The sequence below is a fragment of the Lemur catta genome, chromosome 13 (assembly GCF_020740605.2).
Source record: "Lemur catta isolate mLemCat1 chromosome 13, mLemCat1.pri, whole genome shotgun sequence".
NCBI lineage: Eukaryota > Metazoa > Chordata > Mammalia > Primates > Lemuridae > Lemur > Lemur catta.
Window position 1 is genome coordinate 58,637,955 of NC_059140.1, and position 26,024 is coordinate 58,663,978.

Here is a 26,024-nt window from a genome sequence, read left to right on the forward strand (position 1 = left end):
GGAACGCTGGTCCGGAGAAGGAGGGAGGTGTCCGGCCTTGGAGGGAGCACGGGTGTGCCTCGCGGCGGGCCGGGCCTGACTCGCCTCGCTTGGGAGCGCGAGTCTGAGTTGAACCCCGGACGACGCGCGGAGCGGCCGGCGCAGTCATGTGAGTTGGGTCTCAGGCCCTAAACAACGAGGTGTTGTTTCTCTGGGAGGCCTGGTCTCCCCCGAGCCTTCCCTCCCCCCTTCTCCCGCCCTCCGGCCGGGGGCGTGACGGACGCGCTCTTAACTCGCTCGGGACCGGCGCCCGGCCTGCAGGGCCGGTTCTCCGAGCGCGGTGGAAATACTGCCCCGCGGAGCGCTTTGGGGGCGTGGAGCGCTGGTTCCGAGGTGGGAGGCCGGCGGCCCGTTGAGGTGGCGGGTCCGACAGCAACCGGAGATGCGACGCAGCGCTCCCTTCGCTACGCTGTCGGGGGTCGCGGGCGCCCTTTTCGGTTCGGGAGCGCGTGAACCCCGGGGGATTGTGAAACTTTGCGCTTGGGCTGCGGCCATTGCTGCCTTCGCCGCCCACTGAAAGCGGCCAGCCCCGGCTAGCGTAGTGACGCCTTCGTTTGGGTGTTTTCGTTTTTGTTTTTTTTCCTAAGAGGTACCTTGGCTTTTCCAACTCTCTCTTGTCCTGAGATTCAAGAACGACTTGTATTAACTGATAGTCTTGGAGGAACCACAGTCTTCCCCAGAGTAGTCTTGTCCTTTGTTCTTTTTGTGGAAATAACTTGATTAAAGGCAAACATGAGTTTCCTCCGGCCTCCATTACAGCAACTTCCAAAAAAGCCAGAAAGGAACAGAAAGGATAAATATTCTTCTCTGAGATGTTTCTTATTTCTTCATACCTATGACAGTAACAAATAGGGAATTTTTTTAAGGTGTCTTATTTAAAGGAGTTTTATAATAGATCCGGTGCAAACTTTCTTTATGCTTCTAGCGACAGAATTTCGGTTGACTGCTTCAGCCAATTAAGTGACATAACTTGGAGCTGTATATAACAAGACAAAATTCAGTAGCAGGGGCATATATTTCAAACTTTAAAAATATGTAAAGCTTGTAGAATTTTAATTTTAAATAAGCTTAGACTTGTTTTTCCCTTTTTCAGGGCGGACTACTGGAAGTCACAACCAAAGAAATTCTGTGATTACTGCAAGTGCTGGATAGCAGACAATAGGCCTGTATGATAATTACACTGTTAGAGAGTCTAATAATATTGTGTACATATGCGGTATTCCTTTTTGTTGTAAACTAAGAGTTTACAAACCAATTTCATATACATTGTTCTTGATTTTTCAAAACATCAAAAGATTTCTGTCTTGTTGCTTGTATGAAAGCTATGAGCCTTCTTCCTTTTCATCAACCTAAATTTGATTATATTTTAAGCCAAATTATTTCTCTATAGCCTTTCAGGAAATGAACACTGACTAAGTAATCCCATTCATGCTTATGAAACACCTACAGTATAATGCTGTTGTTTATAATACTGTCACATACAAAGAAAAGTAAAAGTGGAAGTCCTAAAAACGTAAAAAGAACATTATTGTGGTTTTCTTGTATGTTATTTGCTTTAGAAATAATTAAATGTATTTGATGTAGAGCTTTATATCTTTAGATGCTTAAATTTGAAAGATCAACATACCCTCTGTCATGAAATACAAAAGTAGCAACTCTGTTAAGTATATTATTACTCTAGATCCAGTTTTTTAAGACATAAAGCAAAAAGCCCACCACTGATTTTCCTGCCTCTCCTGCATTTCATTATGTACCTATTACATTAACACTAGGGTATCTATTATATATTCATATCCTTTTTACTTGGCAGAGTTGGATACACAAACGGTAGTAGTTCTATATTTAACAATGCTGTGGATTTCTTTGGTAGACATTTATTTACAGTAGTCTACAAAGTATTTGTGGTTTTGGGTTTGTTTTTTTTTTTTAATGCATTGTTTTGGTCTTTTTGGATAGTTGCTGAAGTTCTTGACTATATTGTTTGACTGAAGCTATCTTTTCAAATAAATACCATGAATTTTTAAAACCACACAAATCACTGAAAGTGTCTCTTCCTTAGAGGTACCCAGGCTGTAAAATAAATTTTATGAGTTATCTAAAGTAAGTAATCCCTTCCAGTGTAGTCTGTCTTCATCTACGGAATTGCTAATACACATTGATTTAACCTTTAATTATAAACAAAATTAACTTAATTTTGAATGGACTTTAATATTCTTTGTGTGGTGTAATCAACTTTAAGAAACCCAATATATGAAAAATAGAGGAATGATTATTTGCTTTACAAAGTCACGCTTTAAAGAGGAATTCACAGGAGTATTTAGAATAGCTCAGTTAATGCATCATATAAGATTTGATTGACAGGACTTATTTTGCAGAGCTAACCAGGAATGTCTTATTGCATACAACCAGACACTTGTAATTTAGTAGCATTTCTGGTTGTTTAATTAGGTAATAATTCCCACTCACCCACCCCTATCCCCATTAATCCAGTTACGATCACTCCCCATAGGTTATCATTTTTTTTGTTTTGTCTATTCTTCCATAGTTCCTGCATGTATATAGATATAGGTTCTTATTCAACACTCATAAAAGGTAAAATTGTATATACTGTTGTACACCGTAGTTTTAAAAAATTGAACAATATGTCCTCAAGCTCTCTATGAATATATAGGGAGCTTCTGTATTCTCTATTATAAAAGACTGTAGGAATATACCATAGTTTATTTAACCAGTCCCCTATAGAAGGACACTTGGATTTTTATTGCAAACAGTGCTGCAGTGTATAACCTTATACATAACATCATTTTGTACGTGTCCAAGTATATCTATAGAACAGATTCCCAGAAATGGGACTGCTGGGTGAAAGGGTAAAAGTATTTGGAATTTTGATAGATATTGCCAAATTGTCCTCCGCAGGAGTTGTACATTTTATACCATTACTACATTGTATAAAAGTATTTGTTTACAATTTATGAGGATTTTTTAAACATCTGCTTTTCTCCCACTTGGAGGAATATGGATCATTGTTCTTTATGTTTCTAATTTAATGTGGCAAATAGGCCGGGCGCGGTGGCTCAAGCCTGTAATCCTAGCCCTCTGGGAGGCCGAGGCGGGTGGATCGCTCGAGGTCAGGAGTTCGAGACCAGCCTGAGTGAGACCCCGTCTCTACTAAAAATAGAAATAAACTATCTGGACAACTAAAAATATATATAGAAAAAATTAGCCGGGCATGGTGGCACATGCCTGTAGTCCCAGCTACTTGGGAGGCTGAGGCAGTAGGATCGCTTAAGCCCAGGAGTCTGAGGTTGCTGTGAGCTAGGCTGATGCCACGGCACTCACTCTAGCCCGGGCAACAAAGTGACACTCTGTCTCAAAAAAAAAAAAAAAAAATGTGGCAAATAGAGCAATAAAATGCTAGACACTTACTGATTTTGATGTTGAGAGGTGTTTCTTTTTTTGCTTCCAAGACAGAGTCTTGCTTTCTTGCCCTGGCTAGGGTACAGTGGCATCATCATAGCTGACGGCAACCTCAAACTCCTGGGCTCAAGCGATCCTCCTACCTTAGCCTCCCAAGTAGCCAGGGGTACAGGCGCACTCCACCAGGCCTGGCTAATTGTTCTGGGTTTTTTGTAGAGACGAAGTCTTACTCTTGCTCAGGCTGGTCTCAAACTCCTGAGCTCCAGTAGTTCTCCTGTCTAGGCCTCCCAGAGTTCTAGGATTACAGGTGTGACCCAGTACACCCCCGGCAGAGAGGTGTTTATTAAGATTTTTTTTTTCCCAGTCCTCTTTTGGCTTCATGTCTTGTTTGAGTCCTCATTACAATCATATTCACTGGATTAGTCATCAAAGGCACCTTATATTTTTGTCTATTAATGTGGTCACCATAGTTTAAGAAACAAAAGAAACCTAGTCAGAGGGCATTATAACAATGTGGTTCCCTAGCATCATTTGATTAAAAGGGCCAATATGCAAGTAAATTAATCTATTTTATCTTTTATGCCAGTCATCTTAATTTCAATTTTTTATGTCCCATTCCCATATTTACTGTATTACTTTATTATGAATTTTATGATGTTTATATAGTTTTCCTTTGTATTTTCTCTTTTTTTCAATTTCAAGAGTGTTGAATTTCATGAAAGAGGAAAGAATCATAAGGAAAATGTGGCAAAAAGGATCAGTGAGGTAATGTAGATTGTTTCTTTGCCAATTTTTCTATGTAGATGTCAGTCCTTTATCTCACTTTCACTTTTATATGTGTCTCAACGTAGATTAAACAGAAAAGCCTGGATAAGGCAAAGGAAGAAGAAAAGGCGTCAAAGGAGTTTGCTGCAATGGAGGCAGCTGCCCTAAAAGCATACCAAGAGGATTTGAAAAGGCTTGGCTTAGAGTCAGGTAAAAAAGCAGACAGCATGTTTTAAAAGTAACATCAGAGGTCATGCTAGGTAAGCTTTGATAGTTTCCATAAAGAGGTGATAAACTCAGGGTATACTCTCAGTGCGTTTATTATGTACATAGCCCTATTTAGACTGTGGAATTTTGCTCATGCACTTTGGCTTTTAATGCTCTTTATCTTTTTTTTTTTTTTTCCAGACAGGGTCTCACTCTGTCAAACTCATGGGCTCCAGTGATCCTCCTGCCTCAGCCTCCTGAGTAGCTGGGACTACAGGTGTGCAACACCACACCTGGCTGATTTTTCTATTTTTGGTAGAGAACAGGGTCTCACTCTTGCTCAGGTAGTCTCGAACTCCTGGCCTCAAGCAATCCTCCTATCTCAGTCTCCCAAAGTGCTAGGATTACAGGCATGAGCCACCCAGCCCACCTCCATTCATAGCAACCATACTACCTCCATGGTTACCTAGTCGTTGGTGAGTGGTTAATTTCAGAAACACTTTGAGTTTTTTAGGTATTCTAATTTTTTGGCTAAAAGACATTATTTATTGAAAAATAGGCCTTGCATTATAATTATAGTTCTCTTTATCCATGTTTTCAAAACTATGAGTCTTGTTTATTTATATGGGTGAATATGTAAACTAGCCTTCTGCAGACAAATTAACTGGTTTTACTACTGGAAGGCTGTTACTTTTGAGGGTTTGAGAACAAAGAAGTTCCTGATAAAAGACATAATTTAACTAGAATGTTATCTGTCTTGTCTCTGAATTTAGGCTTGAAACTGGGAAACTTCTGTGAGCATTTCTTCCATGACAAATCCGTTTTCCTTAAGACAAGCATGTAACAAATCTTAGTTGTTGATCTTCCATAGTGGTTGGGATAGTCAACACGTAATATTCTTTATTCTCTAATAAGAACAGCTTTCTATTAAGATTTTGAGCAGAATACCAGTTGAGTTAATTAGCATTGCCTTCATTAAATAAGAACAGTTCTAACCAGACTTTAAAAATATTACCCTGGACATTACAGTTAAAAGGTGGGAAAGTTGTTTGGTTCCATGAGGATAAAGCCATATGATCATTTTGAGAGGAAAAAGGCTGGATGTAAGCATTCCTGGAGAATTGGAGAGGAGTGTTAAAAGTTCAACTTTTACCAATTATATGGATTGAGAGATTCCATTTATGCTGCCAGTTTAGCATTTTATATTTAAATGGATATTTTTATTTAAATAAAAAATATAAATATATTTAATTGGATTTTCCTATTAAATATTATTCATAGCCTTGTTTTCCTAAATAGGATGTATATTCCTTTAAAAGAACAACAGTGCAGTACAAAGAAAAGAATTTTTAAAAGCTCACTAACTGCTATTAAGGTTTTTTTCAGACCTCTTCTTTAGATTTTTAAAAATTATATATTTTGTGCTGTGGTCTATTTGGAGGTTGTTTTATTTTTTTTCCCTCAGTAATATGTCAAATATATCTTTTCATTTAAATAATTAAGGATATATATCATTTTTGTATGGTGGTTAAGTGTACAGACTTTGGAGTGAAACAGAATTGCCTCTTAGATTTTTACTAAAACTAAGTAACATTATGTTATAAATTGATTATTACAGTGACCACCCATAACAAGTGTTTAATAAAGGGTAGCCATCATTATTTCATCTGTACAGTATATTTAATCTTTTCCTAGTTATCATGTAGGTTGCTTAGAGTTTTCATTGTTATGAAGAATGCCATGGTGAGCATCCTTATGCATGTATCTTTTCACATTTATTTGTCTCTGTGGGTTGAATTTCTAAAAATGAGTTTACAGTATCAAAGTGTGAATATATTTTATGTATTGATAGCTAATACTGTGCTCTCTCCAGAAATGGACTGATTTACACTTTCACTAGAAATAAAATAAGTTTATTAACTGGTGTTGGGAATAACTGGCCAATCCTTTGGTACACAAAGCCGTAAAACCTGCCCATTTTTTCACACCAATGTGAATACCTGATAGATCAGACTAACTCTGTTGTTTTTTTTTTTTTTTTTTTTTTTTTTTTTTTTATTTGAGACAGAGTCTCACTTTGTTGCCCAGGCTAGAGTGAGTGCCGTGGCATCAGCCTAGCTCACAGCAACCTCAGACTCCTGGGCTTAAGCGATCCTACTGCCTCAGCCTCCTGAGTAGCTGGGACTACAGGCATGTGCCACCATGCCCGGCTAATTTTTTTTGCTATATATATTTTTAGTTGGCCAGATAATTTCTTTCTATTTTTAGTAGAGACGGGGTCTCACTCAGGGTGGTCTCGAACTCCTGACCTTGAGCAATCCACCCGCCTCGGCCTCCCAGAGTGCTAGGATTACAGGCGTGAGCCACCACGCCCGGCCAGACTAACTCTGGATTTGATTATTCTTTTTAGTACTTATTGATCTTCAAAAAAAATTATAATTATTTCCATTTCTTTGAATATTAGCAAAGGTAAACATTAATTCTCTGAATTGCCTTTATAATTTTTACCCATTTTTCTGTTAGAATGTTTGATTTATAAGGAATCTTTGTTAGAAATATTAACCCTTTGGCATATTTGTTCTAAATATTTTTTTTTTTTTTTTTTGAGACAGAGTCTTGCTCTGTTGCCCGGCTAGAGTGAGTGCCGTGGCATCAGCCTAGCTCACAGCAACCTCAAACTCCTGGGCTTAAGCGATCCTACTGCCTCAGTCTCCTGAGTAGCTGGGACTTACAGGCATGCGCCACCGTGCCCGGCTAATTTTTTTTATTTTCTATCTTGTATATATGTTTTTTGTTTTTGCCATATAGAATATGTTTTTGTGTAGTCAAATTTAACATTATTTTACTTTGTGTTCTTTTTGTAAATGTCTTTGACCTGGTATTTATATTGGTGTATAAAAGTGGGAAGGGAGCAGGGAAGGGGGAATAGCTTTACTTTTTTCCCCCGAAATAATTAACCAAATATTGCAAAACCTTTTTTTGAAATGATCTATCCTTTTCCTTCTGATAAGAAACACCGGAATCTGCAGTTGGCTCTGTATCTGGACTATTCTGTTTCAATCATATGTTTGTCTGTTCCTGCATCAGTTCCACAATTCGGGATTTTTTTTTTTGAAAGAGGCTAAATCTTGCTATTTTGCTCTGGCTGGAGTGCAGTGCCATGATCCCAGCTCACTGCAGCCTCAAACTCCTGGGCTCAGTTGACCTTCCCACCTCAGCCTCCCAACTAGCTGGGACTACAGGCACATAACACAATGCCCAGCTATTTTGTTTGTTTAAGAGATGGGGTCTTCTATGTTGCCCTGGCTGGTCTTGAACTCCTGGCCTCAAATGATCCTCTTGCCTCAGCCTCCCAAAGTGCTGGGATTACAGGTGTGAGCCACCATGACTGACCTGGATTTTTTTTTTTTTTAACCATAGTTTTAGAGTAAGTTTTAATATCTGGTAAGGGCTGGGCACAGTGGCTCATGCCTGTACTAGTACTCTGGGAGGCCAAGGCAGGAGGATTGCTTGAGCTCAGGAGTTTAAGACCAGCCTGAACAAGACTGAGAACCTGTCTCTACAAAAAATAGAAAAATCAGCCAGGTGTCGTGGTGCGTGCCTGTGGTCCCAGCTACTTGGGAGGCTGAGGCAGGAGGATCGCTTGAGGTTTGAGATTGCAGTGAGCTACAGTGATGCCACTGCACTCTACCCAGGTTGACAGAATGAGACTCTGTCTCCAAAAAAAAAATACAAAATGATCTGGTAGAACTAAATTCTCCTCCTCCTCCTTTTTTTTTTTTTTTTGTTGTTTTTTTACAATTTTCCTGTATATTCTTGCATGTTTATTTTTCCAGATGAATTTTACAATAATAGGTTACATTCCCAGTAAAGGTACTTTGGCTACTTCACCCTTCTCTCATCTCTTCTCTAGAAATTTCAGAACCGAGCGTATCACCAGTAACCAGCACTGTTCCACCCACCTCTACATCAAATCAACAGAAAGAACAGAAAGAAAAGAAGAAGAAAAAAAAAGATCCTTCAAAAGGCAGATGGGTAGAAGGTATAACCTCTGAGGGTTACCATTACTACTATGATCTTATCTCAGGAGGTAAGTTATTTAGGCATAAAACTACAGTTCCACTAGTAGAATAGAGCAATTTGTTTTGTGTTAGGATTTTTATTTAATATTGAAACATTTTAAACAATGAAAAACTATAAATTCTCATTTTTGCCACAAAGGTGAGAAAATTATGTGTCCTTTAAAAAGGTGCCCTTCTCATAGTCACTCAGTGTCATACTTAGAGCCTTTAATAATGGGTTCCTTACAAATAAACTATAGCTTTATATTTTCTCAGTAAAACTTTCTGATTAAGGCTGGGTGCAGTAAGCACTATGGGAGGCCAAGGCGGGAGGATGGCTTGAGCTCAGAAGTTAGAGAACAGCCTGAGCAAGAGTGAGACCCCATATCTACAAAAAATACAAAAATTATCCAGGCATGGTGACACGTGCCTGTAGTCCCAGCTACTTGGGAGGCTGAGGTAGGAGGATTGCTTGAGCCCAGGAGTTTGAGGTTGTAGTGAGCTATGATGACGACACTGCAATCTAGCCAGGGCAACAGAGCAAGACTCTGTCTTAAAAAAAAAAAAAAGGTAACTTTTTAAAAATAAAAAAACTTTCTGAAAGTATGAACTTCGTATTTCAAATGCTGTAATAGAAGTGTTACTAAAATTATATGGGAGGTCAAAATAATGTGGAATCCATTGTGATTCTGTAGCTCTGAGAGATTATCTCAGGAATTACTTTTGAGTTGATCTCTACATTAAGATGAGGACATCAAGAATGATGTCTTACTCATCAATGTGTATCCCTAGCACCTAACACAGTGCCTAGCACATTATAGACATTCCATAAGTATTTTGATTGAAGATTTCAGTAGATTATCAAGAAGGTACAGCATTCCAGACAGAGCTGTATGAACCAAAAAAAGATTTGAAAGTTTGGGAAATAGAGAGTCGTGTTCTAGAAATAAAACATGAGTTTCTTTGAAGATGTAGGAGCAGAATGAGGCTGGAAAAACAGATTGGGTCCATATTCTGGAGAGCTCAGAGAATGGTGGTGCCATTTACTGAGATATGGCATACAGGAACCAAAAATAAGTTTAATGGGGACAATAATTCAAATTTGGATATGTTGAATTTGAGGTCCCTATGGAATATTCATGTGGCAATTATCAGTAACTAATTGATTGTTATAGTCTGGAGTTGGGCTAAATTGAGTCTGGGGATGTATCAGTAGATAATATGTTAACCTTTAGGAGTATATGAGATCACAAGCAAAGAGAATAGAGCAAGAAGTGAAGAGGGTGGGTAATACATACATTAAAGAAATGGATAGAAGAAAAACCAGCAAAAAAGTTAAGAATGGTTAGGAAGGTGGGAAATAAGATCAGAGAGTTAATCATGAAGGAAATCTTGGGCTAACAATATTGTAATTATTATTATCAGAATCATAATCAGCTTTGGACTACAGAGAAATATTAATCTCTCAGAGTTTATTTGCACTGAGCCTTAAGTGACATGTATATTATAGTTCAGCAATGAGGATACCATGAATTAATTATGTACTGGTAATTAGATGTCTTTCAGATTTACCTAGAAACTATTTCTTTTTTCCCTTCTAATGCTTATTACTTGCTTTCATTGTTCACCAATCTACTTTAAATGCTCTTGCTCTCAGTAATACTTGTCTTTAATTTCTGCATACTTCATCTTGTTCCTCTTCTGAGTCACTGAATCCATCTTTCACTCTCCTGTGCCCCAGCATGTCAATAGGCCATCTCCTTCCTTTGAAACTTATCAAGCCTGAAATCTATGAAGTCTTTAAGAGAAGCCCTTCCTGGCTCTATTAATTCCTGTGGAAGTTCCAGTAACTTCTCATCCTTCATTCTGTCCTTTCTTGGTTACATAGCACTCCCATATATTCTCTGCACAATACTACTACAGTGTATGTTGTTGCTTTTTTATTTTTCAATTATGTTTTAAATTGTACACCTATAGTGTTTTGTCCACAGTGACTGTCTTGTAAATTTTTGCCAAATTAAATGTTTTTAAAAGTTTTTTTTTTAAAGCAAAAAGATTTTATAACTGCAATATATTTTGCAGCATCTCAGTGGGAGAAACCTGAAGGATTTGAAGGAAACTTAAAAAAGGTAACTGAAGCTTGGTAATACGGTGTTTTTGCTTTATTCTTTGAAGTGACTGGCTTCTGGGGGTTTTTTGTAGATTTTTGTTCAGCAAATTTGCTTATAGTTACCCACCCTCCCCTCCCCCCAAACTTTGTTCTTTTTTTTCCTGTAATTCTTTTGTTAGAAGGCTGGGTGAAGGTGAAATAGTGATATGTATCCAAATACTCCATGCAGGGCAAATACTAGATTGCACTTAGTTACCATTCATATGTCCCTGGCAATTTGGAAAGAATTGTTCCTGGCTTTCAGAGGAGGCATTCCCTCCTTGAAAGTTGGCTCGTGATTAGCAGAAACTAAGCTTCTGGCCATGATCAGTACCTACTGCTCCTAACTCCCAGGTGTTAAGAGGAAAGGAAAGGGTGGCTGACTCTGCCTCAGTTATTCAATATATAACCATCATTATTATCTTCAGTTTATGCTGGGTTTTTTCCTCCCTTAGACAGCAGTGAAGACCATTTGGGTAGAAGGTTTAAGCGAAGATGGTTATACCTACTATTATAATACAGAAACAGGAGGTAAGTATTACCTTTGATTATCTAAAATTGTACTTGCTTATTAATTAGCCTACTGATGAATCATTTTAACTTGGGAATTTTAATATATGACAAACATGTTTCTATAGTAAGCATGTATTATTTTTTATAATTTAAAAACAATACAGGAAAGAGCAAAAAGATTTCTATTTATAATATATTTCGCTGTGCACTAATGTTATTCTTGATTGATACTGCATTCACAAACTTAGCATCATTTTAGCTTTCTCTAACATTACTGGTTTTTATCATAATTATTTTAGAACTATAATCATTATCTTCAAAGGTCAAGAGATGAAGTTCAACTTGTCTTTTCCTTTTATTTTATTTATTTTATTTTATTTTACTTTAGGAGGTAGGGTCTCACTCTGTTGCTCAGGCTGGAGTGCAGTGGTGTGGTCATAGTTCACTGCAGCCTCAAACTCCTGGGCCCAAGCCATCTTCCTGTCTGAGTCTCCCGAGTAGCTAAGACTACAAGCATGTGCCACCATGCCCAGCTAATATTTTGCCCAGGCTGGTCTTGAACCCCTGGACTCAAATAGTCCTGCCCTCAGCCTACCAAAGTGCTGGGATTACAGGCATGAGCAACCACACCCAGCCCTTTTCCTTTTTTTAAAAAAAGACAAAACTGAAGCTATTTCAGCAGTGGCTGAAATTGTTGATAACTTTTACTAATTTAATGTTTCAGTTGTATAAATATTTATAAAGCATGCATGATTACTGTATGATTATTATCTAAAATTTTCAAATTAATGTTTTACCCAATTTAATTTCATAAAACTGGTCTTTAAGTTATTGTACTTTGTTTCTACTGCAGTTAAATTTACCAGAGTAGCTATAATATTGGTGTAACTTTGGGAGAGATTTTTTTTTAATTACTACTCTCGATAGATACCTAGCCTACCCAATTGTAGCAATGTTTCTATCCCAAGACAATTGAAGTTCTGAATCTTTATAGTTATAGTGATATAATATAGCTTTAGAGTTAGACACATATGAGCTCAATGCACAGGTTCTTCCCTTCCTGGTGATGTGCTTGTGGGCAAGTCACTCACTCTTCAGTGAAATAGAGCAGTTGTATGTGTTTTGTGAGGTCATGAGTGTCATATGTCTATAAAGTTCCTAAAACAGTGCCAGGCATATAGTAGGTGCTTAATAATTTATTTCTTGAAAGTTCTTTTGTTAATTCTGTGCAATGTAGGTAAGGAAATGCAATGTTTTACATTAACCCTAACAAGTACCCTATATTAATTAAGGGACTATACATACTGATTTGCCCTGAATGATTTTGGTTTATGGCTGGACCAGTATAGTAATTAATAACAGACCCCTTCACTCTTAAAACTGTCCCAGTCGAACAATAAATTGCATAGTCTTTTTCCCTTCCATTAAACTAGAAATAGGGAATAACTACAAGGTAATTAGAAATGTTGTCATTTTACTAAAAGCCTGGTGGACCACTGGATGGCAGTAGAGTTCAATCAATTGAAACACTCTCCCCCCCATAACAACTTATATTCATTATATGACTTCACTTTGTGAAATCTTAGTGGTAACAGAAATCTCATGTATGCTCATTATCAATATGTTTCCTGAAATTGTTTTCAGTTTAATTGTGAGATTCTTTAGAAGTGTCACCCAGTTCTTAGGTCTCTCATTCCATTAGAGGTACAGTTTATACATCTACTATATCTAGGTTGTTTGAAATCAGTTTCTGAAAGATATAAGAGCAAGATGGTTGGGAATTCTTATTATCTTCTTGATCAAGTTATGTGAAATAGATGCAATGTTATTAATAATTATAAGTGATGGGAAGTGTTATGTTGAAATTACATATGAATAGAATTGGTAACTAAATAACATGACTATTAAAATGTGTTGAGCAGAATCCAGATGGGAGAAACCTGATGATTTCATTCCACACACTGGTGATCTGCCTTCTAGTAAAGTCAATGAAAAGTCACCTGACAACCTAGAAGAATCCAAATCATCAGATTCACATAGTGATTCCGATGGGGAAAAGGAAGCAGAAGGAGGAGAGGTCTCTACAGAAACAAAAAAAACAAAAATAAAATTTAAGGTAGGTTTTTTATTTACTCTTCACAAAAGTTTATCCATTTATAAAAAGCTCTGTAGATCTAGACCTTCTTCAGTCTTCTGGAAGAAGGTAGAAATAAAGTCAAGAGGCATATTTTAGCAACTAGATGAATGGTTTATTGAAATCTATCTCAGAGCAAGTCACTAAGCTCATTTTAGATTTTCTGAGTTTGAGGTGCCTCCGTAACATTCAAAGAGCTGTCTGAACAGGCCAGTGTCCATATCTAAGCTAGAAGTACTAATATGAGTATCATTATCATACTGGTACTACTTTAAATCTCAGAGTAAGTGATATAACCTCAGAAAATGACCTTGGGGAACCATAGAGTACATTAAACATTTAAGTGGCAGGCAGAGAAAGAGGACCCCACAAGGTAGAAGGAAGAAGAGTGGTTAGAAAGATATGCAGAGAAGCAGAAGAATTTAGTATCCCAGAAGCCAAATGAATAGAGAGCATCAAGGATTAATTAGGTCTAAAAAAAGGAATAGGTCCATTGAATTTGGCAGTTTATGAAGTCCTTGATACCATTATAGAAGTTTCACCAGAGTTTTTGGTGGCTCTGATTGAAAAGTGGTTTGCAGTGTGTATGTGGTTTGGATATGAAATGAAAAGTAGAAAATTGGTGATATGAAGATGGCTAGATACTGGCTCTTAAACATGAGAGATGAGTGGTGGTGGTGGTTTCTTTGAGAGGTACTTCAAAGGAAGTAGAAAGGGCATACCGGATACCAACAAGAACATATGGATAGATTGGTATTGAACAAGAATAAACTCATTTTCTGTAAGAAGGTATGACTATGTAAATGAGTTGGTATCAGTGAAGAAATTAAAAGAGTCATACCTTTTCGTCTTAATTTTCATTCATAAAGAAATGAACCAGCCTGCTCCACACAGCAAGACCCTGTCTTTACAAAAAATTAAATTAGCTATGTGTGGGGGCATGTGACTATAGTCTTACCTACTTGGAATACTGAGAGGCAGGAGGATCACTTGAGCCCAGGAGTATGAGGCTGCAGAGAGCTATGATCATGCCACTATTCCACTGTACTCTAGCCTGGGTAACAGAGCAAGACCTTTTTCTGGAAAAAAAAAAACAAAAAAAAGAAGAAGAAGAAAAGAAATCAAGATTGCTTGCTGAGAGTAAGGAGCTTTGGGGAGCTTGACATTAACAGATTGAAATAGTCACTGAGCTTAGATGGGAAAGGAAATTAACCAAGTAAGAGGATTGACAGGTGGTTCTGAGTGCCTAGCCATGGCAAGAAAGCAAAAACAGGCATTTTTTCCAGTATTGCTAGTCATCTTGCTTTTGTAACCTTCAACAGGAACACCCAGTCCAGGTGCCAAAGCAGAGAAGACCCATAATCAATGACTGAGATCAATGGTTGAGATTGCTGGCCTAAGAGGTGTAGGAAAGTCAAGATATACTGGGCATACCCAGGCCACACCTGGGATCTTACCATTGCCTGGAATTTCTTTACCAACTCCGTAAATGTTGATGGTACTTAAAGTGAGGGATATATCCAGTTTGCAGAGAAGCAGCAGCAAAGCCTTTGTTGTAGTTGCCTTCTCACAATGTTGTATAGCCAAATTTGGGTAACCCAGTATCCAACCTAGGTTTGAAATTATTAATTTCTCTTATCAAAACTAAATGTCCATTACAAAAATAACAAACTGTTACAAAATACAGGTGAACAAGGACAAACTGCCTGTAGTCCTGCCACTCATGTCTCATAAAATCACTTGGTGTTTATTGGTCTATAATTTTTTTTTCTATTTAAAGACCATTATTTTAAACAAAATATGAAATCATACTATAATAAGGTTTTACTATTAGTTCTTAATTTATCACAAAGATTAATAATTTTATCTACCAAAACGGCTACATAGTATTCCATGGTATGAATATACCATTATTTAATCAGCCCTGTGTAGCAGAACATTTGTTTTTGAATAACCACTAAGAGACTGGGAAAAGAAATAAGTGGAAACATATTACTAAGCAGTGTTAAAGTCTCTGCTGAAATTGGATATTCTATAATTTGATGTCTCATCAGTTTGTATGGTTTTGTGATTGATTTTTGGTAACAACTTGACAAACCAAGTTTAAGAGCAAATAGACAAATGATTGGATAGATCTAAGGAGGTTTTTAGGTCCTATGCATTAGACACACTTAGGGACAAATATTTAGAGTGCTAGCAAAGGAATGTTTACAGTGATTTGCTGTGGGCTTGGGGCTCTATAAAAAAGGATGTAAACTTTAGAGGAGACCAACAAACTCAGAACACAAGGAGAAGTTAAGTAGTAATAGCGATAATAATGAGGTTGGATGAGAGGTATAGTAGAGGTAAGGGAACCATAAAGCCAAAGGAACGAAGAGCTACTGTGGTCAGAAGGTGGGCTTTGCCTTTTAAGATTTCACAGGTGGGGCATTTCAGAGTGGTGACCCAGTTCAAATTAAAAGGAACATAGGTGTATGGATTGAATATTTGAATACTACTTATGAATCAGATGCTATATATGAGGAAAGAGATAAAATATTAGGTTGGGGAAACAGGGTGAAGGCCAAAGTCATTGGCTTTGAGGCTCACAAAGCTGAGGCCAGAGGAATTTTTGACTTCTTAAGATGACAACAGGAGTAGAGAGAAAATGGTGCCAGAGTTGCCAAAGTCATCAGTGAACATGGAGTAGTAGGCAGAGGTTATTAGCTCATGTAAAGAATGACAGAGAACAGTATAGAAAGTGGTATGAGCCTCAGGAGAGGAGATCTTCATGTAATGAAGATTGAAGTATAAAGTATTGTGACCTATTTTACCTCAGTAAAAGTGTTTTATTAAATCATAGTCTGGGCTGGGCTTGGTGGCTTATGCCTGTAATACCAGCACTCTAGGAGGCTGAGGCGGGAAGATTGCTTGAGCACAGGAGTTTGGGGTTGCAATGAGCTCTATGATCTTGCCCTTGCACTCCAGCCTGGGTGATATGGCAGGATCCTGTCTTTAAAAAAAAAAAAAAAGTAGCCTAGAAGCAGTCAAGATTGATAAGAGAGAGTGGATGTTGCCTTCTAGTCCTAAGATGCCAGCCTCAAGAGGGAATGAGTCCATTCAAAGAATTGTGAATGAAACTGTCCCAGGCCTGCCACCCACCTGTGATTGTGCAGTTTGCAGAGAGGCTAAAATCCAGCCCATGGTCCACTTGTAAAACTGAGTCACAGGGATTTGTTATCCCAGATGAAAGGGTACCATAAAACACCAGCCTCATCCAGGGACTCGCATGAAGGCTGCTTCTACCCAGAGGGGGCGTCTTTCTAATTTGCACAAAGTTACTAGTTGTACAGGCCAGTGAGGCTCTGGCAGTGTCCTCAAGTGAAGATAGATTGCAGTTAAGACTAACAGGTTGAAGGAGTTCTTTAAATAGATAATAAATGTAGAAGGGTCTGATGATATGGCATCAAATGGAAAAGGGGCTCAATATAAAGGGCGTCACTGTTGGATAGGTAAACAAGGTAAGAAAGTAGAAAAGAGGTCTGTTTATATGTCCTTAATTGTAGAATTCATGACATTAATAGGATCATGTTACTTTAAAAAGTGAGGCGCTTTGGGGAGCCTTGGTCATGGTATATGAACATTTTAGGCATAATGAGAAACTTAAGCATTAAAGTTGTTCTGTGTACATTGACTGTGTTATATGCAAATTTAAATTCTTAAGTGAGTTAATGTATTGTTCATAAATCTCTAACAAGACTTTTAAAAGCCTTAAAGAAATTTTGTTTTTGTTGTGGTAGTTTTGCTTGAAGTGTGTTATTCCTTGACTTTTACATTTCAGGAAAAAAAAAATAGTGATGAAGGAACTGACCCAGAAATACAGAAAGAAAAAAGTATTCCAAAACAGAATTCGTTGGGTTCAAATGAAGAAAAATCCAAAACCCTTAAAAAAACAAACCCCTATGGAGAATGGCAAGAAATTAAACAAGAGGTCGAGTCTCAGTAAGTACCTGGAACTTTATCCCCATTGTTATTACAAGTATTTTACATCCCAGTACTTCCATAAATTGCAGTAACTAATATCAAGGATGCTGTGCTTATTAAAAGTGTGGCTCGTTTCTTTTATTTCTAGAGAGGTTTTTATTTTTTCAAATTAAATATGTTTTTAAATACTTTAAAATATAAATTAATAGTTACTTTAAAAAGTAAGCTAATGATCGTTTTAATTGCTACCAAAATACGACTTTTTTTCCTTTGCTTTTCTTTCTTTTTTTAAGAGACAGAGTCTCACTCTGTCACCCAGGCTGGAGTGCTCTGGCATAATCATAGCTCACTGTAACCTTGAACTCCTGGGCTCAGGGGATCCTCTTGCCTCAGCCTCCCACGTAGCTGGGATTACAGGCACATGCCACCATTCCCAGCTAATTTTTAATATTTTTATTTTTAGAAATGGGGTCTCACTGTGTTGCCCAGGCTGATCTCAAACTCCTGGCTTCAAGCGATCCTCCTGCCTCAGCCTCATGAGTCGCTGGGATTACAGATTGGAGCCACCATGCGTGGCTCAAAACTTGACATTTCTATTTAGCACATTAACACATTAACTCACACTATGTATACATGCCCATTCTCATACTTACCACCATTATTAGAGAAACAAATACCTGTGTATTCAGTAAGTGTTTCATAGATGCTATAGATATAGGATATCTAAAAGTAAGAAAAAAGCTCTTGCTTTGTTATTGTCTTAAGAGTGGCCGGCCTACAACACCTCAAAGTTGTTAAGCCAGTATTCAAAAAAACAGTTTTATCAGTTAAAATCATGGTAAGGATGCTACCTGATTTATATTATTAATATTAGCTTATTTGTTCAAATCAGTTATTTTCTTAGGAACATTTATACCATGAAAGGAAGATATTACTTTCAGTTTCACACTTCAGTGTTTTTGAGTGCTTAAAGGAATCTTCAGGTGAGCAAAAAAATTTATCTACATGAGTAATAAAAGCAGTTCTTCAAAACATGCTTTCAAATGGTAAGATAACTGCTCTGTTTATATGTTTATAGTGAAATTATTATTAAAACTATACTTTAATGACAAGATCATATTTCTTTCACAAGATAGAATAATGGAATTTTTGGGCAGTCCTATATACTCATCTAATTAGAATTGATTCCCTAGGTATGAGATAACATACTATAACTTAGGACTGCTATGAAAATGTTATTATTATGAAATGTTCAGGTTGTATTTATATTACTTAATGAAATATTAGGAAATACATATTTAATGCTACACAGTACCGGGTACCATGATGAATATATTTATATATATTGAAGTTAACAGAAATAATAGACTGCTCTATTACTTCAGCCTTTGAGTGATTTCTTAAATGATTTACAGTAGGGAGATAGTCCTATTGTGCCAACATCTATACTTCAAAGTTGAGATTTCTTAAATTTATCAAGAGTATTTTGTTGTCCTTGTGAGGCCATTCTTACTAAATTTTAACCTAGTTAACCAGTTTAATATGTGATGGATTATGTCCACCTTTATTATAAGTGAATTAACCTAATTTCTTAACACATTGGCACACTAGGAAAAATAAATTTTTCTCCTTGAGGCCACAGTGTTTTATTACGAAAATAGAATAAAAACTTTGAAAACAAAACAATCCTTTCTAATTTAATGAAAAATTTGTTATTTGTTACTGTTTTCTATTCGTGAATTATATGCAATTTGAAAAATATTTCTCGCAGCTCCCAAGGTGAAGAGACGTGTGAGTTACATACATTTCATGAGGCCCCAGGCGTTAAACTGGCATGAGTTAAATACAACTCACATGGCAGTTAATGCATTAAAAGGTTTTTCCCTTCCTAAAAATAAGTAATACATATTTATCATAGAAAATTTTTGAAAGTGAAGAAAAGTGTAAGAGTAACTCAGTTACCCAGAAATAATGCTAACATTTTTGAAGTATTGTTGCCAGTTTTCATCTTTTTCATCCATTTAATTTACATTAATACTTTTCTATTACACTAAAATTTTATAAACATTGTTTTTATATATTTCATCTTTCATATGTACCTTGATTTTAGTCTGTTGGTTATTCCATTTTTGTGAGATATTCAGGTTATTTCTACATTTTCTGTTTTTGTTTATTTAGTTGATTGGTCTTGGTTTGGGGTTGTTTTTTTTGAGAGATGTCTCACTCCGTCGCCCAGGCCCGAGTGCAGTGGCACAATCAGAGCTCACTGAAGCCTCCCAGAGTGCTGTGATTACAGGCCTGAGCCACCGTACCTGGCCCATTTTCTGATTTTATAATGAACTCTGATTATTGTATGGATATTTATCTTTGTACACATTTGTAACTATTTCTAGAGATGGAATACTTATTTAAAAGTTATGAACATTATTCCTCATTATTATAGTGAGTAAAAGAAGAAGAAAAAAGTTATGAGTATTCTGAAATCTTGATACACAGTGTCCAATTGCTTTCTAGAAAGAGCATACCATTCATACTCCATCAGCTGTTTCTGAAAGTTCCTGTCCCATTGGATCCTCCTGGAATTAATTATTATTGAGCTTTTAAGTATTTTTTAGTTTGGCAGAAAGTATCTCATTTTAATTTTCTTTTGATTGACTGATGAGATTGAAAATGGTTTTCCATATATTCATCAGTACATCCCTTCATCAGTTTTTGAGGAAATGTGACAGCATTATGATGTACTAAGGTAAATTGTTCAAGTTTTACATTATGCAGAATGGCCTTTTTTTTCCTTTAAGTTTTTGAACTGTCATTGTTGGCTTTAAATCTTATCTTTGTCCTTATATCCTCTTTTATTTTTGCAATGCTAGCAAATTTTCTAACTATTCTTAAATTTTTACAAATTATTACAGTGCCTCTACAGACATTTCCAAGCCTGCATTTTTATCCAGGATAAAAATGGATATCATTTTTATCCTGGAACATAAAAAGATCTCTCAGTACTGTTTCCATAGACCTTTCTGCATCATCTGTGTGACAGAGAAGAAAATTTATTAGTATCATGTACTTTTGTTTAAGATAATTGAACTGAATAGCATATATTAAATAAATTTTAAGTCTTAACACATAAAAATCATGTTGTCTCTAAATTGCTGTTGCCAAGAACTGAAGTTGATAGGAGATTACTATTCTTGGTTTACTGGTTTTGTTGTGAGAAGTATATATAATCCACTCCAGTGCCCTTTCATTTGCAAATGACAGAAATCAGGAATATAGCTCTGTGGTAGAGCATTTGCATATGACAGAAATTCTCTTATGTCTAGGGGTGCAGTGGCTTCAGGCGTGGCTGGATCTAGGGGTTTGAATAAAATCTTCAGGGTACTGTGTCTCTGACTTTCTGCTTTGCCTTCCTCTGAGTTGACCCCCTCTCAGGCAGGTTTTCCCTACCTGATGGCAAAGCTTTAGGCTTATCTCATACTTATATTTGGAGATCTCAGCCAAAAGAGGGAGCTTCTTTGTTGGCAATTACCAAATTGATCTTAAGTTTTATCACATACCCAGATCCCATTCCTGAGCTAACCACTAGAATTCTGAATGGACATGAACTGAACTCAAAACTTATGGATTGAAAAGGGGTGGTTCTCAAAAGGGAAAAAAATAAAAATAAAAAGGAGTTCTAGTGCTAGGAAAAAGGGAATGAGACATTAGAAGAGACAAAATAAATTAAAAGGAAACATTTCTACTCCAAGTGCTTAGTGCAGTGTCTGTCACATAGTAGACATTCAGTATACCTATTATGATAATTAAGCTGTATGTTTAAATTATCCATAAGTTGTTATATCTTCCTTTTAAATTTTGGGTTTTTTGTTTTTTGTGTTTTTTTTTTAGTAAATTTACCAAAGAATTTTTTGTTTTTTCCTCAGTGAACCAGCTCTTGAATTTGTCTGTTTTATTATATTTACATTTATTAATTGATTTTCTGTTTCTTCATATCTACTTTTATTTTCGTAATTTTTTTCCTCTAGCTTTTCTTAATTTTTCTCTGTTCTAATTTTCTTTAAATGAATACTTAGAATATTGACAGGAATTGAGGGAGGTATCTGTTCTTGTCTTTTTTCTTTTAACCCATTTCCCATCTGTTTATTTCTTACACAAACATACTTAGGTTTACCAACTTGTTCCTTTACAGAGAAAATAGGAAAATTCTGGGCAGGACTTGTAGGGTGGTTTTTTGCTATTTTGCTGACTTTTATTTGTTTTACTTTCTTCCCACAAAGCAGGAAGGGGGAAAATAATGAATCTGTCCAGGAATCAATTTTGTTAGGCTTGACAGAGCTCACTGATTGGTTCACATTAATCACATCTTCAAATGTGAGACCAGTAGTGAACCTCTTCATTTCTTAGTTTTGGCTGGAAGCAGATTGGTATAGGGGAAAGAATGTAGGGTTGAGGTCAGACAGTTCCCTCTCTAGGAATGAGGACATGTTAGCTTGGCAAGAGTTGTAGTCTGATTATCAGATGTAATAAATAATGATTATACATAAGTAAATTATATCTGTAAACTTGGTTGTTATGAGAATAGTTTGGGGATTCCATGTTGAGCTTGCATATTAATTGCTTTCTCACTTTTTAAAGGGGAAATAGGAAGCCTGTGCCTACATTTTTTCTCAGTTAACTTACTTTTAGGTGAATTTTGTTAATTGAATCTTCTTGTTTTTCCTAGTGAAAGTAAATAAAGCTACTAATTTATCTATAAATATAGTTCTGCCCATATAGCCCATAAACTGAATGAACGTTTCTTGATTTCATTGGTTTTGAAAGTCTAATATTGTGTTTTTGCTTACTTCCTGACTTGGTGGGTTTTCAGAAGAGTGTCTTATTTTTAAATCTCTAGGTGGGTAGGAGGTTTTTTGTTTGTTTGTTTTTGTTTTTTTTTTTCACTTTTATTACACTGTGTTCAGATATAACCTGGAATTTGGAAATGATTATGGTTTTATGGAAGTACTTACATCATTATTTTTTGTAACAGTTCTAAAGTTATTTGAAAAGAAGGCATATTGTCTGTACAGGTTGAGTTTTCCTTATCCAAAATGCATGGGACCAGAAGTGGTTTTGGATTTGGGGTTATTTGCATTATATATACTTACTAGTTGAGTATCCCAAATCCAGAAATCTAAAATGTTCCAGTGAGCATCACATCAGCACTCAAAAAGTTTCAGGTTTTTGAGCATTCCAGATTTGGGATGCTTTGCTTCTAGGCTCTTGCCTTTTTTAACTTCAAATACAAATTTTTTTTCCTTCACAAGGGCATATCCTACTTTACTGTCACTTTTATTAACCTTCACTAAGAAGCTTACCTAAAACCATGATTTCAAAAACGAAACCACCTTTATTTTTTAACACTCCTATAATCTCACTTAAGAAGTATTACTATGGTTTGATCACTGTATCAAAATATAAGACAAATCTCTGAGATTCAGTGAAGTAAATGATTCTCACATAGAAATTTCTTAGACACAGATCCATTTGTCCAATGACCAGACCCTCCTACTCTTCACTATTCAAGTCTTTCTCTGCTTGGCTAATGGCATTTCTTAGTTTTGGCTGGAAGCAGATTGGTGTAGGGAAAGAATGTAGGTTTGAGGTCAGACAGGCCTGGGTTTTAATGTAAGTTCCATCACTTACATAACTGTTTGGTTTCACTAAGTTATTGATCTTCTCTCTAAGCCTCAGTTTTGTCTCCTGTAAAATAAGAATAAAAAGCCAAGATTTAATACCTCATCAACTGAAGTGGCATTCTTAGAAAGCACCATTGTTGGCAATCTAAGAAAATATGGAAGTAAGAAAAGCAAATAAAAATGCATTAAGTGTATATTTTTAGCACAATTAAAAGTTCTAGAAGGCATCTGTTTTCAAAACAAGTCAGATTCTCTGTCTCCCAGCTCTGCTTTTCTCTTCATATCCACTTGATTCTCATATTTCTGCAGAATTCCTTTCTTTTCCCCCCCAAGTATCACAATGTTTATTGATAGATAGATACAAGTATATAAAATCAGGGCATGAACATGAGTTGATAAATTAAGTAGACATAATTTCAAAACCATAATAAGAGGAACCAATTCAAATTCTTACCATTTGTGTCACATCCACAAAAACAACTTTAGGGGCATTAACAATCTTGAAAAACTGATCAGTTTTGTGCAGGTGAATTGTGTTTATTTTAAAGAGACTGTGCATTTGCCCAGGCTCAAGGATATTAAAACCTAGCACATAAACCCCATTATTAGAGTAGAAATACAGGCAATATACTATTATGGTAACAACCATCAATTTCAGTTAATAATTTTTCTGTAACAACCAAATAGATAAACAAATATTACAGCAACTCAAGTATTACTGAGCAAAGTGCATTTCTACAGGATTCATTGTTGCTACTTCACCCTAGCTAGAGTGCAGTGACACCATCACAGCTCATTGTAACCTCGAACTCCTGGGCTTAAGCAATCCTCCCTCCTTAGCCTCCCAAGTAGCTGGGACTATAGGTGTGCACCACCACACCCAGCTAATTTTTTAATTTTTTTTGTAGAGATGGGGGTCTCACTTGTTGCCCAGGCTAGTCTCAAACTCCTGGCCTCAAGCAGTCCCTCCCACTTCAGCCACCCAAAGTGCTGGGAATACAGGTGTGAGCCACCACGCCTGGCCTAATTCCGTGTTTTTTTATCTTGTGTTACGTAAGGCTCCAGAGTCCTCATCAGTCCATGGCAAAATCAGTTTCCATATCCATTTGCTGGTACTGCTTATCATATATAAGCATAAGCAGTTTCTTAGATGATGCGTTCTTTGTGCAACAGGAATAAATAGATGGGACTCTTCCTGGCATGTGTCTACCTAATAAGTGCTCAGTATCTTAATATTGTAAAATTAGTATTTTTAAATAGTTTCCTACTCCAAAATGAGCAACTTCTAACTTCTCATTATTATCATTAGAAAGGTGGTCTTGGGGCAGGTTACATGAAAATGTTTATCTTACTATGTCAACTAATGGTTTTATTTTTACTTTCTGTTCCAGTGAGGAGGTAGATTTGGAACTTCCAAGTGCTGAAAATGAGTATGTATCAACTTCGGAAGCTGATGGTGGGGAACCCAAAGTGGTATTTAAAGAAAAAACAGTCACTTCTCTTGGAGTTGTGGCAGAGGGAGTGGCCCCAGTCTTCAAAAAGAGAAGAATTGAAAATGGAAAATCTAGAAATTTAAGGCAACGAGGTGATGATCAATAATTGTAAGAGGGCTTTTCGTATAGGCTTTTTGGACAGAATAGAGACTTAATACATCTTAAAACTTGTCTGTGTTTGTTTCTAAGTACTTTCATGCTAAAAATTTAGATTCATTCTAAATGTATTTCATGTGAATTAAAATAAATCTTTTCATGTGAAATTTATTTTTGTTCCTAAAATGGAAGCTTACACATTGCATTGTAATACAGTGTATTATGTTCAGTGTCTAAAAATTATTGATTATGTCATAATTTAAGATGCTATGTATCTGTTATTTAAAACATGGAAAAACAAAGCCTTTATTCCATTCTTATTCATACGAACATATTTATCTTGCATTGAAAATGCATTACTTTTGCACACTGATGTTAACTGTTATCAAAAAAATAAGATATAGAGCACATAAGAGAAGATTCACAGCCCCGTAATGATTCGGTTCTGAGGATCCTGACAGAAGGCTGATTAGAAAGTATATGCATATTGGCTTACCTTACTCAATTTAAGGTCAAAGGCCAAAAACCAGGAGCAGCTCAGGTACTTCAAATGTAGTGCTTAACATGGAGTGAAAACTGGACCAAAGGTAGCAATGTGCATTTGCCCTAGTTCACTTCGAAGCAACAAACGTTTGCGTAAGCATTTTACTTTGAACCACGCATTATGCTGGGAACCCAGGGATATAAAGAGGAATCAAACGTAACTCTGTTCTTCAGGAGTTCACATTCTAACATAGTCCTTTCTTCTCCCAGTCATGCACTCTTTTTAACAGCCTATATGTATTGGAAAATATTTTCTAAGGCTTATTTAAAGCTGTATGGATGAAGGCTTGAACTAAAATAGTTCTGTGGCTTCAGTAAAAGTTTTTGGGGTTCACTTACACAACTTAGAAATTTCCCATTTTATGGTTAAATTTCTTAAAAAGTAGAATCTTATTTAATCCATTTGAAGTAGGTACTTCCCTTTATTACTTTTACAAATTCTTAAAATTATATTTTTCATAAATTGTATAGTATTTAACTTTTGGTAGTAAATATTTGTCTTTTTAAGATTACTAGTGTACATGTAAGAAAAAGATAGCTTATTAAAAACTTCATGAAAGAGTAAATTAAGTATTGTTTTTATTTTCTTCTAACACTAATGAGAATCAGCTTAGCATTGATGAGTTAGTATTTGAAGATTTGTCTTTACATTTGTTCAGTCTACTTTGGGGCATTTTATAAATGTAAAACATAGACTTTCCCCTTCACTATGAAGAAATACTTCATAATTCTTCATAGCCCATTTGTTATCTAGGTGAACAATGCATTTTGGGGCTTACTCTTCTCACTTGGGAAAGATAGTAGACTGTAAATGGAATGCTCCTATACTTTACAAATATGAAAGCAAAATATATTGGACTTCATCAAAATTAAAAATGTTTGTGCTTCAAAGAAAGAACACTATCAAGAAAGTGAAAAGATAACACACAGTGTATTAGTTTGCTGGGGCTTTCATAACAAAATACT

At 36.3% G+C, this 26,024-nt stretch overlaps 1 protein-coding gene across 1 annotated transcript; it reads left to right on the forward strand.

Annotated features, from left to right (window-relative positions):
- Positions 1–54: 54 nt before the first annotated feature.
- Positions 55–24,682, forward strand: WBP4 (WW domain binding protein 4). The gene is made up of 10 exons (XM_045566790.1): positions 55–148; positions 1,133–1,205; positions 4,159–4,221; positions 4,308–4,431; positions 8,342–8,518; positions 10,572–10,618; positions 11,094–11,169; positions 13,074–13,267; positions 17,106–17,266; positions 24,318–24,682. Coding segments are annotated over exons 1-10 (1,125 nt in total). The 5' UTR covers positions 55–146; the 3' UTR covers positions 24,526–24,682.
- Positions 24,683–26,024: the final 1,342 nt, after the last annotated feature.

What these genes read in the sequence shown, in the direction of transcription:
- WBP4 (XM_045566790.1), top strand. An exon ending in TGGCAAAAAGGATCAGTGAG is followed by an intron (nt 4,222 to 4,307) that starts GTAATGTAGATT and finishes GTCTCAACGTAG; the next exon opens with ATTAAACAGAAAAGCCTGGA. An exon ending in AAACAAAAATAAAATTTAAG is followed by an intron (nt 13,268 to 17,105) that starts GTAGGTTTTTTA and finishes TTTACATTTCAG; the next exon opens with GAAAAAAAAAATAGTGATGA.